This window comes from Sturnus vulgaris, chromosome 15 (assembly GCF_052056855.1).
Source record: "Sturnus vulgaris isolate bStuVul1 chromosome 15, bStuVul1.hap1, whole genome shotgun sequence".
NCBI classification, from domain to species: domain Eukaryota; kingdom Metazoa; phylum Chordata; class Aves; order Passeriformes; family Sturnidae; genus Sturnus; species Sturnus vulgaris.
Window position 1 is genome coordinate 2,336,469 of NC_142257.1, and position 12,762 is coordinate 2,349,230.

Here is a 12,762-nt window from a genome sequence, read left to right on the forward strand (position 1 = left end):
GCACGGAGCTGCTCTATGGGATCGTGTCCCGCATCCCCAAATCCCTGAGGAGCTCAGAGCCAGCCCTTACTCGGCAGGAGCTTCGTGTCCCCCTATCCAGCAGCCTTTTTGGGATGGGGATGAGAGCCGGGCCGGGCCGGCGATCCCGTGGCAGCCCCAATCCCATGGCAGCCTCCATCCCACCGCAGCTCTGTTCCTATTGCAGCCCCGATCCCATTGCAGGCCGATCCCATCGCACCCCGATCCCATTGCAGCCCTGATCCCATTGCAGCCGCGATCCCATTGCAGCCCCGATCCCATCGCACCCCGATCCCATCGCGGCTCCGATCCCATGGCAGCCTCCATCCCGCCGCAGCTCTGTTCCCATTGCAGCCTCGATCCCATGGCAGCCTCCATCCCACCGCAGCTCTGTTCCCATTGCAGCCCCGATCCCCTCGCACCCCGATCCCATTGCACGTGCCCCGCGCGCTCCCGCGGCCCGTTAGCTCCCGCCCCGCGCGCTCCCGCCGGTCCCGGTGACGTAGCGGGCGCTGATTGGCGGGCGCGGGTCGTGGCGTGGCGGGAGGCACCGCCCCCGCGCCCCTCAGAGCGCGGCCATGGCGTACGGCGGCCTGGCGGTGCCCATCATCGTCATGAGCGTGTTCTGGGGGGTGGTCGGCGGCGTCCTGCCCTGGCTCGTACCCAAGGGGCCGAACCGCGGGTGAGTGACCGGGGGGCGGCGGGTACCGGGCACCTTCCCTTCCGTCCGCCGCGGGTGCGAGGGAGGCCCCGGCGGAGGCGGCCCCGGAGCCCTGAGACGCCCCGAGGTTGCTCGGGCCCGGGGCCGCCTCAGCCCCGCGGGCTCCCGGTGCGGCGCTGGCGCAGTGCGGACGGGCCTGGGCCGGGCCGAGATGCAGCGGAGTAGCCGCTGCTGGGGCTGCCAGAGCCGGGCAGTGCCCCCGGAACCCCCCACGGGCTTGGGTTTCCTCTGAGGCCCTGGCACAGGGTGACCAGAGAAGCTGTGGCTGCCCCTGGATCCCTGAAAGTGCCCAAAGCCAGGCTGGACGGGGCTTGGAGCAGCCCGGGATAGTGGAAGGTGTCCCTGCCCAGGGCAGGGAGTGGAACGAGATGAGATTTAAGGTCTTTTCCAACCCAAACCATTCTGTGAAAGCTCTGCAGACAGAACGTCCTGTGTCAAGGTGGCTCATTGTCAGGCGGTGTTTGAGCAACAACTTCCTCTTTCTTTCCTTACTTGACCTTTCCTAACTTACTCCACCGTCCTCTGGTTTCACACTGGGTGACACTGGAAGGGCTGCAGTAGTGGGTTGCAGTTTTGGGTTAAATGTGTGCTGGTGCCCTTGTAGCTGAGGACAACAGCAGGGTTTCCAAGCTGAGGCTTTGCCTGCAGTGGTTGTGGCTGCTCAGATTAAAAAGCAGACAAGTTTTTTGTCTTTCTCTTTTCTCTAGGAGATAATGGCTTCTTAATCTCTCTCCCTCTCTCTGATACTCCTTCTACTCTACAGGTACCACTGTGTTTTCTTTCAGTTCTTTATCTAAACCCTCAATATTCCTCAGTCTCTGATATTTCCTACCTCGTTTTCCAACTTGATGTGCGTTTTATGCCTGGAAACGTGCCTGTCCTCAGAAATACCTTGGAAAAATGGCTTCCAGGCATGGAAGTGTGGGAATTCTGTGCCTCACCAACAGAAGTTACTGACCTATCATGAGGTTTTGTTACTCAGTTGGGGGAGGAAATACATAGATGGAAATGGCTTTTTAGAGTTTAAAAAGAAAAAAAATACCACTCCACTTTGCCACTGAGTTCCATGAGCTGCAGAGATCATTGTTGGAAAATCTCATTTCCTCTCCTCCCATTTCAGACCCATCGCTGTGTGTATTACTGCAGTTTTGCCATTTTCAATTTTAAGAGTTTGGTTCTTCCTTCTTTTCAGCTTTCCAGTGGTTTCAGACACAGTTGTGTTTCACCAGGAAAGGACAATTTTTACACTACAGCTTTGAGGTTTTATTTTGTATTCAGTTTGTAAACCCCTCATTCATGATATAAAATTAGAAGTGACAATTTGACACTGAAATTTTCCTTAAGTAGAATTCCACAAATGGAGAAGGCATTTATTGTGTGCATCCACCCTCAGTGGTTCACTAATGTGAAGGACACTGCCTCAGATTTTGCTGCTGTTCACAGTTGTTAAATCCAGCTGTAAACTGTTGGGCAGAGCTGTGTCAGTCCTGCAGACCTGAGCCTCTGCAGTTCACTCAGCTGGAAGAAGCCAGAACATTCACGTTGAGTCATCTTTCATGTGATCAAAGTTAAACTTGTCCTTGTTTGCCGTGGGGTTTGTGGCTGTGAATCTTGTGGTCAGTCACAACACCACACCTGATGACATTTCTCTCCTTCCTCTTGGCAGGGTTATCAACACCATGCTGGTGACCTGTGCTGTTTGCTGCTACCTGTTGTAAGTACAAATAATGTCCTGCCTCTTGAGCGAGGCCCTCTCCTGTTATCATCACAAATTCCTTTTTTTATAGCCTCAGAACAGTTAGAACCTTTTTGAATGTGTCACAGAGATTTAGGCACCACCTTTGACAGCTCTTGGAATTCTAAGTTCTAAAGACCTTCAGTGTGCTGAAGAAATTTTCCAATTGGAAAATAGTGAATTAAAAGGAGCCTGAATTCCTCTTGTTGTCCTCTGACACATAACTGTGAGCTGTCCTCTGCATGGACTTGCTGTTCCTCCTCTCCAGTTCACTGCCTCATTTGCTCAAGTGTGATGATATTTGGTCCATTCTAAGATTTTCCTGATTCTTAGGGTTTTTTTTATTTTTTTGTCTTTTTCCTTTCCACTTTATACTTAATTCTGAGGTAATACTAATTCAATCCCACTGAACAGTTTTCCTTTTAGATTCCTTGAATAGATTCTCAAAATCTGGTCGAGGGTGGGTGGAAAAGCTGCTGCATGGTGGTTTTTTTGTGAGACTTTGATATATTAAGACCATTTCTGTTCAAATGCACAGTGTATTTTGAGGCTGCCTCCTTTCTGTAGGAGATTTGGTAGCAATAACAAAGTGACTTGTTGAGAGCTCTTCATATATTTTCTTTTTTGTCAAGATTTAAGCCAGCTGTATCTGGAAGCTGCAAGACAAAGCTTGCTTGTGTTTTTCTCTCTTTTTAAAGACTCTAGAGGCTGATCTTGTAAAAAAAACAAACTGCTGTGCAGAAATAGCTTTGAAAGAATTTGTTGTGGAGAATAAAGTGGTAAAAGTCTTGTTTGATCTTAAGGGTTAACTCGTTGCAAAAATTATCACTTGGAGTTCCATTCGAACCTGAGTAGTATTTGTACTTTCTTGAGCTATTTAGGCATTATTTATGCTATTCAAAGGAATTTAATATGAATATTTAGAGAAATGCATCTCAGTGTTGACATGTTCTAGGAGAGGCCTGTTGGGTTAGACTGTGGTACAACTTATGCAGGTTTGGTTTAGGTTAATAGTGTGATAATCAGGATTAATATCAGTTTATACCCTAAAAAATTAATTTCTATTCAGAGCATTTGATATGTGAACTCCTAGGAATTCATTCTTGCTTAACTTTACAAGTCCAGCGAACTTGGGTCTGTTTTGAATCCTCAGAAGTTTTTTAAATTAAGTTTTGCTGAGTGGATATAGAAATTGGAGAATCTGTGCCAGCAGTTTGAATTTGAGATTGAAATTTGAGAATCTCAGTGCTATGAAGGTCTCCTTGCCCTGCACATGAAGTTTGTAGCAGCCCAGTCTTATAACAGGTCCCAAATGTTTGGCTAAGAAAAGACAACTTTTTTTGGATTTTTACTGCAACATAAATTGGGTGATTTTTAATTAGGAGGAAGGTTGAGCTTTGTTTTAGTTTTGTTTAAATTTAAAGTTCTCACTTGGGTTTTTTCCTACAGAAATAACGTCCCACTCTTCTAAAACCCTTGAGGCTTAGGGTTTGGTGTCTTTATTATTTGAAGGAGAGTTTTCATTGAAGTAGAGACCTCGTGGCATCTGCAGCATCTCCTGGATTGTGATGTGAAATGTATTTGTTGTAGAATTTCTTAACTTTTGGCTGAATTCTGTGAACTCTTCAAATGTATTTAACTTGTAGGTTTAATTGATCATTTTTATCTAAACAGACCCATTATAAAGCCTACTGCCATTAACATGTTTTATAAACTCTTCTTGCATGTCCAGGGGTTCTTTGGTAATTTTGTGGGCTCTGACTTGTCTTCTGAATTTCCTTTGGCTTTCTCCAGTTATACTTTGGAAAAATAAAAGCAGCAAAATCTTAGGATGTTTTCTACCCTCCGTAGTTGTACCCAACCACAGAAATTGCATTTTTGTTGCCAGATTGCAACAAAAAGCAGATTTTTCTCCTCAACTTCCAAGAACTTGCCTCATCACACAGTCTTTCTTTTTGCATTTGCTCATTTATTCTGTATAAAATTGTAGAACAGCCCTGGTTGAAAAGGACCTCAAAAGATCTGGTCCAACCTTTTTCTCTCTATTTTATTCAAACATATGGAAATTTATTGTTCTTGTATCCTTTTCCTTTTGGAGGAGGAGGCACTGAAAACATTTAAGGCCTTAATTTTGGGTAATTAAATAAAGAGATTAATATTTCATACCAGTCTTGAAGGAACCCCAAAGAATTGTTCCTGAGGGTTCTTCATTGGATATGTTAGGATTAAAATCATTTCTGCTGTCCCAGGTATTTGTGTGTCCTTAGCAGGAGGCTGGTGCTGTTCTGTGCTCCTCTGTACAGCTGCTTAGTCTCTGCCAGACCTGCTTTCATATATTTGAGTTACCTTTCCAGTTGAAAATAGGGAAAAAACAATTTCCTGTCTTCACTAAACACCACTTGATTGACAAATTGATTTTCACTGAGCTGAATTCTAAGTCAATCACATTTTAACTTAAAGCCGTGCCTTCTGCATTTAGATTTAACAGTGGTAATTTTGAATAACCGTATTGATTACATGGGATTCATTTGGTTGTTCTGTGGAAGATATTTGCATCTAATTTGTGTACAGATCCTGTACCCAGCGGCCTTTGGAAGAATAAACCATTCCCGGGAACCTCATAAAATCTAAGGCAAAGTCTAAGGAGTTACTGCTGCAGAAATTAGAGGTTACACCATATTGTGAGGTACTGTCAAAGTCTAAATCTATTTTGCTGTGCACAAAGCAGTTCCTGAACAGTGTCATCATGTCCTAAGAGAGGACAGGGTGCCTGGAAAATCGTATTTGCTACTGATTCTAACAGGATTAAAATATGGATGCCCAAATTGACATTTAAACAGAGATAGGAGGACCTTAATTTGTAACACGAGCACAGACAGATGGCAGTTGTGGTGGGAAGACCTTTTAAAAAATCTCTCTGGTACAACAGAAGGGACTTTAATTTCCTTGTCTGAGCTGGATAATTAACAGTAACTGTTCTAAGTGGGATCTGGTAGAATTTAAGGACCTGTGGGTGGCTCGAATGCCATACCTGCTTTTAGCAGCTCTGGAACATTGTATCTTGGATCCAGAGGTTTGTTTCACTCTGAAAGCTGCATTTTGTTGCGAGTTGTCGCTGGGTTATTGTATAAAGCAGCATCACTTGAGCCAACCACGGGAAAAGCTTTTTCGTGCCTTACCTTGAATGCAAGGCAGTTGCAGCCTAACAACTGCTTTAAATTCCTCAGCCCTCGCAGAGCAGGGAGGAGGAATGTGCTGCTGCCCTAATGCCACCCTGGCTCAGAGCTCGGCTATCCAGCACGGCCCCAACAAACGCCTTTTGAAACCTCCACGCTGCTTTTCCCAAAGCCTGCTTGCAAAGGTTGAGGTTCTGAATGTGCTCCCAGCTCGTTTAATTCACAGCCATGCTGGGCCTGAGCTCGGGAAGCATCGAGAGGTGAGAGATTCCTGCATGGAGTTCCTTCCTGCTCTGCAGTGACAAAGGGAATAATGTGCTTTAACAGGCTTTTAGTGTTCTACCCTCCTCCCACTTGTGTTACTTCAGGATGCTGGAGGCAGATGGCACAGGGCTCTTTGGATCTGTCTGCTGGAGCTGAAAATTTAACCCTCACAAAAGAAATTCCGTGATAATTTGAAGAGCTAATTTGTTTTTCTCTTAAGTAGATTTAACACCATGGTCTCAAAATACATTGTTGTCACTGCTTTGGACAGCAAAGTAGAAACGTGTCACCCTGAAGGTTTTTGGCTGCTCTCCGTGGTGTCTTGCTGATGTTTTAATTCCTTTGTAGAGCCTGCTACGTGTTCCAAGGCTTGTGTGAGTGATGAACTGCTGCAGGCTCAGCTCCTTGTTTTAGCTGGAGTTCTACCCCGTGCAAAACTGAAAGGGGCATTGCAAAGAAATATTGATAAATGTGAAGAGGATTGATGTGTTTTCTTTAAGTCTGACCCACATCTTTTCCCGTGGCTGTTGCAGGCGTTTTGCAGCCGACCTGCACTTGGTTTGCTGGTCAGAGCATCAAGGTTTGTGTGGAATTTTCCATGACTGCCTAAGCACTCTGATACATTTGTGGCAGCTCCCATTACAAAGCTGCTCTGCTTTTTCTCCTCCTTACAAAGCATTCTAGAAATAGCAGACAGATGAGCCAGTGTGTTCATTAAATGTGTTTATATAGTTAGTATTTAACATAGATTTAAATCCATGGAAGCATCCATTGCTTTTTCTGACTCTTGTAACGTTTACAAAGCAAATATATCTTTTAACAGTGGAATATTTATTTCTGTTTAGCTTTCCTGGATATTTTCCACAAACTACATTCCTCTTGTTCTCAGTTCTGGCCATGGCTTCTGCAGTGTTAGTTCGTGCTCTGCTCCAGTGCAAGGCTGCTGTGCTGATGATCTGGGTTTGTGTCATATTGGGCTTGTTTTTTGGTCTTTTTTGTGTTCTTTTGTATCCTTTTGCTTCAGGTCCCTGTTCCTTGACCTCTGTGCCAGGGTTAAATTCACTTCTGTTCAGTCTGTGAAAAATATACTATGTCTGCAAGGGCAGGTTGTTGTGCACTGAGAAGCAAATGAGAGAGAGAATGTTTCTCAGAGGTTGTTGTTTAAAGGATGCTTCAAAGGCACTGAAAAAAGGTCTGTCTCTTTTATGTTTCCATCTTCTGAGCCCCCAGATACTTGAGTTTCATGTGTCTCAAAACACTTTCCTGTCAAAAGAGAGGTGTGAGGGCAATGCTATCAGGTGGGTCTGTGTTGCTTTCAGTTGAACAGGACAATATTTCAGTTGCAGAATGATTTGGGACCAAACTTCATAGCTGGTGGCTGGTCATTGTGTATGAGCTTGAGTAGAATTTTTGTTTGAACCCAGACCTCCCTGAAACAGCCTTTAATTCTCAGATAGTTCTCATGTTTGGACAACTTTTCTATTGTCACCAACTGTCATTTGGCTGATTTGTCTCTGTTGGGTTGGGGGGTTGTCTTGCAGTTGGCTGATTGCAATTCTGGCTCAACTCAACCCTCTCTTTGGGCCGCAGTTAAGCAATGAAACAATCTGGTATCTTAGATATCACTGGCCTTAAGGATGTCTCTGTGCTGTGCTGCAGTTCATGGGCAGGTGAGTATGATCAGATTTATTGATAAATTTGGTGTGTTGAAGCTTCAGGAGACATTGAATAGTAATGGGAGCAGTGTGCTCTAACTCTACTGTAGCTCTTTTGGAGGAGAAATCTATCTGTAGGCTGCAACAAACATTTTGGATGTTAGTCTTGATTGGATACATGAAAAGCTTGGAGTGAATTACTGACAGTTATTTTTCTTTCTATCCTGTCGTGTGGTGCTCTGTTCAGGGGTTTGTAAGGAGAACAAAACATTGCTTCTAAAAAAAACCTATAATTGGACTGGGGTGTTTTTTAATAGCTAACATAAGTGGATTTCCTAATCTTTACCAATTGTTAAACCTCTCCTCAAGCCTGCTACCATTTCATCTAAGACCTGTCCCGATTTCCAAGGCAACACAGCATTGCCCTCATTCAGCTGGGAAGTTGGACTGGGAGCTGCCATTCGAATGTTCTTTATCTCCTGAGCTCACAGCTTGATGGTTTATTTTGTTTTTAATGACAGCCTGTGTGTGCAGCTTTAATCCTGGGTGAGCCTGGTGGTTGCTATCTGGGCAGTGCTGCTGGAATGTGGTTCTTGCACCTCCTGGGCTTTTTGACAGGGCCAGCAAAAATAGTGTTGTACTCAAAGTACCTTAAAGCTCTTGGGCTTCTTCAGGAGGGCAGCATTTGGAATTGAAGGTTCAAATGAAGGAAATGTGGAAACAAGCAACTGTGATTATAGTTTTAAAGCTGGTAACTGAATAATTAAACACATTTTTTTGTGCTTGTACAACAGTCTCAGTTGAGTGCAGCAGGCAGTGACAGTTGATGTTATGGCTCTGTTAAATGCTTTCTGTGAAATGTCCTGGACATTTGCTCCCCTTCAGAGAAGGTTTCCTGTGAACTGGGATGTTGCCAGACTGGGCCTGTGTGTGTGTCTGCAGCTCCTTTTAAGCACCAAGCAGAAGCTAAAGGTAGACTTGGCCCTGCTTCAACTCCAGGCCTGTAATTAGCTAAGTCAGTCAAGCAGAATTTCCTAGGAGCATTTTCACTGCTTGGGTGCTAACATATAATTAGTTAGCTAAAACAGAGAACAGTGTGTTTTGGTAATGGGCACAAAGATCCCTGAATCCCATAGGATGAATCAGTTGCCTGGGATCTGAAATTGGAGTTATCTGGACATAAAAATTGGGCTTTACAGTCGAAACCAGCAAGGACAGGCAGGAGGTGAGACACAACCTCTGGATTCCTGTTAGCAGAATCAGGCCTTTCCCTGCATTTCAGTGAAGGATTTTCCAGAGAACTGGAGTTAAATTTATACCAAGGAAGAGAGGGAACTTGTTTATTTGAAGATGACTGTAGAGTTTCTGAGGAGCTGTGATTTTTAAACTTATTCGTGGAGCATTTCAGCCCTGCATAGCACATGCTGTTGTGTTACATGAAGGAGTTTGTTTTAACCTTTCCTCTGATTTTATTGGCTTGATTTTGGAATAAAATTAAGGTTGTTGTCTCTGAAAAGAAAAGGTTTAGAAAAGTAGAAGCATATAATAAGCCTCAAATATCTGTTCTTTGTTGCTTGAAATGTGCTGTCACAGGTCACACCACTACAGTGTTGTTTGAGTGCTACTGCAGGGCTGAGGTGCTCCATGTCCTGTCCTTGCTCCTGTGGAGTTTGTGCCTAGTCAGGAGCTAGTGAGTGAGATTCCATCTGATAAGAGCTGGGATATCTCTCTGACACTGCATGGATTCCCATCAGTGTAGCAACCAGTTATTATTGGATTTTGAGATGTGCTTTTCCAGCATTCAGGGGACATGTACTATACTTGTTTCTGCCTCCTGTTCCTTTCAGTTGAGGTTTGGGTGGATTAGTATGGAAAATGCAAAGAGAATGAAGTGCTAACTCCCAAAGTGGAAAGATCCTTAAAAATAAGGATGATTAAAGCAAACCTATTTTACTTTACCAACTGAGCAGCCTGAAAATGCTCCAGTGAGCTCCTCATGTTCTGCTGAGCAGCTCTGCATATGCTGGCTTGATTGATCTGTGCCAAATTCCACAAGTTTGCTCTGTGTTTTCAGGCAGTCTCCCTCCCATCCAAGGGATGATTTCTTAGCAATTCAGCTGATACTTCACCAAGTTAATGGCTTGGGTGGCAGCATGTAAGAGCACACAGAGCTCTGTAAATCCAGGCTGTGGACACTTCCAAGCTGTGATCCAACACTGCCTTTTCTCCCTAGCTTGGTGAATTCACAGGCTGTGTTCTCAGAGCAGGAACTGTCTCTGTACAAGTGGAGAAGGGCTGTCATCCAGCTCACTGGGTGCTGTTAGAGCAGTGAAAACATTCGAGGGAAATAGTTGTTCTACCAGCTTATAATGTAACTAAAACTACTTGCAGCAACTTTAGAAATGAAACTGCCAAGAAAACATCCACACAGATGAATTATCTCCAGTTCTTGACCATTGCTCAGTGCATCTGTGGAATGGAAATTGCTGTGGTTAACAGCCAGGCCTTTAATTAGCAAACTGTCTCCATGGAAGGGAATAATGAAGTTGCCTCTTGCTTTACAGGTGAAGAAGAGATGAAAAACTCCACTGACCCAAAGGTGTCCTTTCCATAGCTGGTTGGATACAAAGCCTGCAGTAAAGCCTTAACCTTTCTAATGTTCTTCAAGTGGCCTCTTCAAAATTCTGTGGTTTTCCCTACTATTCCATTTAACAGAGTGCCTAATGCAATTTATATTCCTCTTTGGTGCTGTCAATTTTTGACTGTTAACTCCAGATGTGATGAAAGTTTCTATTTTTACGGGTCATGGAATCACATTTTATCTGTAATAACACTTTATATTTGCAGGTCTTAGCTTGTCTGTCATTGTGCTGTTCACCCATGTTGTGCTTGCACTGGACAAAAATTTGTGCAATAAACTGTGAGGAGAGGAGAAACAGTGGTACCACGTGTTGATGGCAATTTTTTTGTTGTTTTTTCAAATGAATTGTATTCTTGAGAAATCTGGCCTTAAATTTCTCATGCCTGGAAATAAAACTAATCCTCTGCTTGATACAAAATGTTCTCGTGCCATGTTTAACTGTTACTTTTCTGGGGGTTTAATTGGATACTTGGGAGTTGAGCTGAGGTTATTTAGATGATGTGGATAAATTATAATGAAGTTAAATGGTAGGAATAAATGGGGGATTGTTGCCTCTATCGAGACCTCTGGGGTAGATCTATAATAGGATTAAATTTGCAATTTAAAATTGCTGAAAGGTACGGGGAAAAGTGAATGCTTGGCTTGAGAGCCTCTTTTCCAGGAACTTCCCATTGTCTGAGGGGGGGCTCAAAGTAGCAAAGGTAACGTGGTTGATTTGGATTAAACCTTCACAGTGATTTTGACAGGAGGCTGATTTAATCCCTGGCATGTTTGGAGGATATTTATGAGAGCAAATGGTTTGAATTGGACAGTAAACATTGCAGTTGTTTTGTACTGACCTCCCCCTTGCACGTGGAGTTGCAGACCCGGGAAATGGCAACGCAGGCAAGAGGTTCCTGAGGCTCCTCAGTGTCAGCTGAGTCCGTGGAATTGGGGATGGATCTGGTCAGTTGTTGGCTGAGGAGCAGCTTCAAAGGATAGAAATGCTGCTTCCTGAATGCTTCCTTACCTCATGGCCAGATAAATTACAGTTATTCCCTTTACTGTTATGCACAAGGACATAATGGAATGGTTAATATTTTATTTGCTTTTCCCTCTTGGATAGCACCATTAACACGTTCAGTGGGACAGCACTCATTACTGCACAGGAAATTCCAAGATCCTGACATCTAACTTAGAGTGATCCAAAAGTGGACAGTGTGAATTGCAAAAGAAGGGAGAACGTGCCCATTATTACAAATAAGCATAGCAGCTGTTGGGACTGAAATAGTGGATTTTATTGTCATGTTGCCTTCTAAGAGCTGTATTTTACCATGCAATATGTTGTATACCATCATGTTACACAGTCTGTACCAAATAATTCCTAAGAAAATTGAAACCAAGTGATCATATAAAACCTTAAGGTTGTTGTTTGATTTTTGAAATGTGTGGAGAATAAAATATGTTGACATTGTACGAGGAGGGGGAGAGAAATATTTGAAGACATCATTGGCAGATTTGAGATTTTAAAATATGTTGATCTGCTTGTCATATTTATCCTAAAGTGAAATATCCCGAAAGAAAACACTCAATGACAAACAGTGTTGTTTATTGTGTTACCACTGTCTTTAACAAGCTTTCTATTTTAGGTTCTAAGCTATCACTTGTTCTAGAAGAGAGAAGTAAAACAGAGTTCCCGTGGGGTGTCTCACTGGTGCTGAATTTAATGGAAAGAGCTATTCCAAGCCAGGACAAAGAAGCCATGGAGCAATTTTCACCTAGATGCTTCCCAGAAAGACGTTCTCCTTCTCTCCTTTTCCAGAGTGCTTAATATTTCCCCTGGAGCAGATGCCAGGTGGTGACATGACTGAAGAAGCTGAAAGAATAATATTTTGTGTCTGTTCTGGTAGATGTTGCATGGTGGTTGGGGAATGGTCTGCTCCATGTGTGCCAGGAATTAACACTGCTTGGGATAATTTCTTTTTTTTGGCATGACTGCAGGAAATGAGAAGAGAGGGATTCAGCCATTGGTGTTTAACAAACAGTGCAGGTACCAGAGCTTTTATCACACATCCCTCTGTCTTCTGACAGCAGAAGAGAACTCAGAATGTTCAAGTATAAAAGAAAGAAGTTTGTGCTTGAAATGGAAAACCTGTGCCAGTGTTGAAAGATATTTGGGTAAAAAAATGAGGAAGGTGGAGGAAACTGACTCCACAGTCAGGTTGTGAAGACTTTTAAGTCATAAACTCCGGCAATAGAGCAAGAGTTCAGGTCAGGGTCATCTGAAATGTTTGTAACTGCTTTTGTTCATATTGTTTAGGAAATACAAATATCTGCATCTCTGCCCCTCACAAGAAATCGTTTTGGAGACTTTGTAGAAGTTTACTTTTCCTCTAGTGGAAATCATGGAAACATTTTACTCCTGTGAAGGGCTGAGTTATCAGAGGTGGGTGGCTGCTCCCTTGTTTCCAGAATTAAATGTCGTGGACTCTGTGGGGCAAAAATAGAAGAAATGGGGTGAAATGCAAAAACTTCTTTAAAGAATAGCAGACATTCTTTAGAATTAGCAAGAT

The 12,762-nt window shown here is 43.5% G+C and overlaps 1 protein-coding gene across 3 annotated transcripts; it reads left to right on the forward strand.

The window, feature by feature from the left end:
• The first annotated feature begins 553 nt into the window (after positions 1-553).
• ATP6V0E1 (ATPase H+ transporting V0 subunit e1) lies at positions 554-10,628 on the forward strand. Of its 3 annotated transcripts, XR_015806943.1 has the most exons (5): positions 554-700; positions 2,406-2,453; positions 6,760-6,874; positions 7,456-7,584; positions 10,134-10,628. XR_015806943.1 is itself a non-coding variant. In XM_014875952.2 (4 exons), exons 1-3 carry the CDS (start codon positions 597-599, stop codon positions 7,547-7,549), a joined length of 246 nt encoding a protein of 81 aa, XP_014731438.1. In that variant the 5' UTR covers positions 554-596; the 3' UTR covers positions 7,550-7,584; positions 10,134-10,628. The 3 variants fall into 3 exon arrangements, 1 of the variants encoding a protein (XP_014731438.1); XR_015806942.1 differs by having other exon boundaries at positions 6,760-7,584; XM_014875952.2 differs by lacking the exon at positions 6,760-6,874.
• The last annotated feature ends 2,134 nt before the right edge of the window (positions 10,629-12,762 follow it).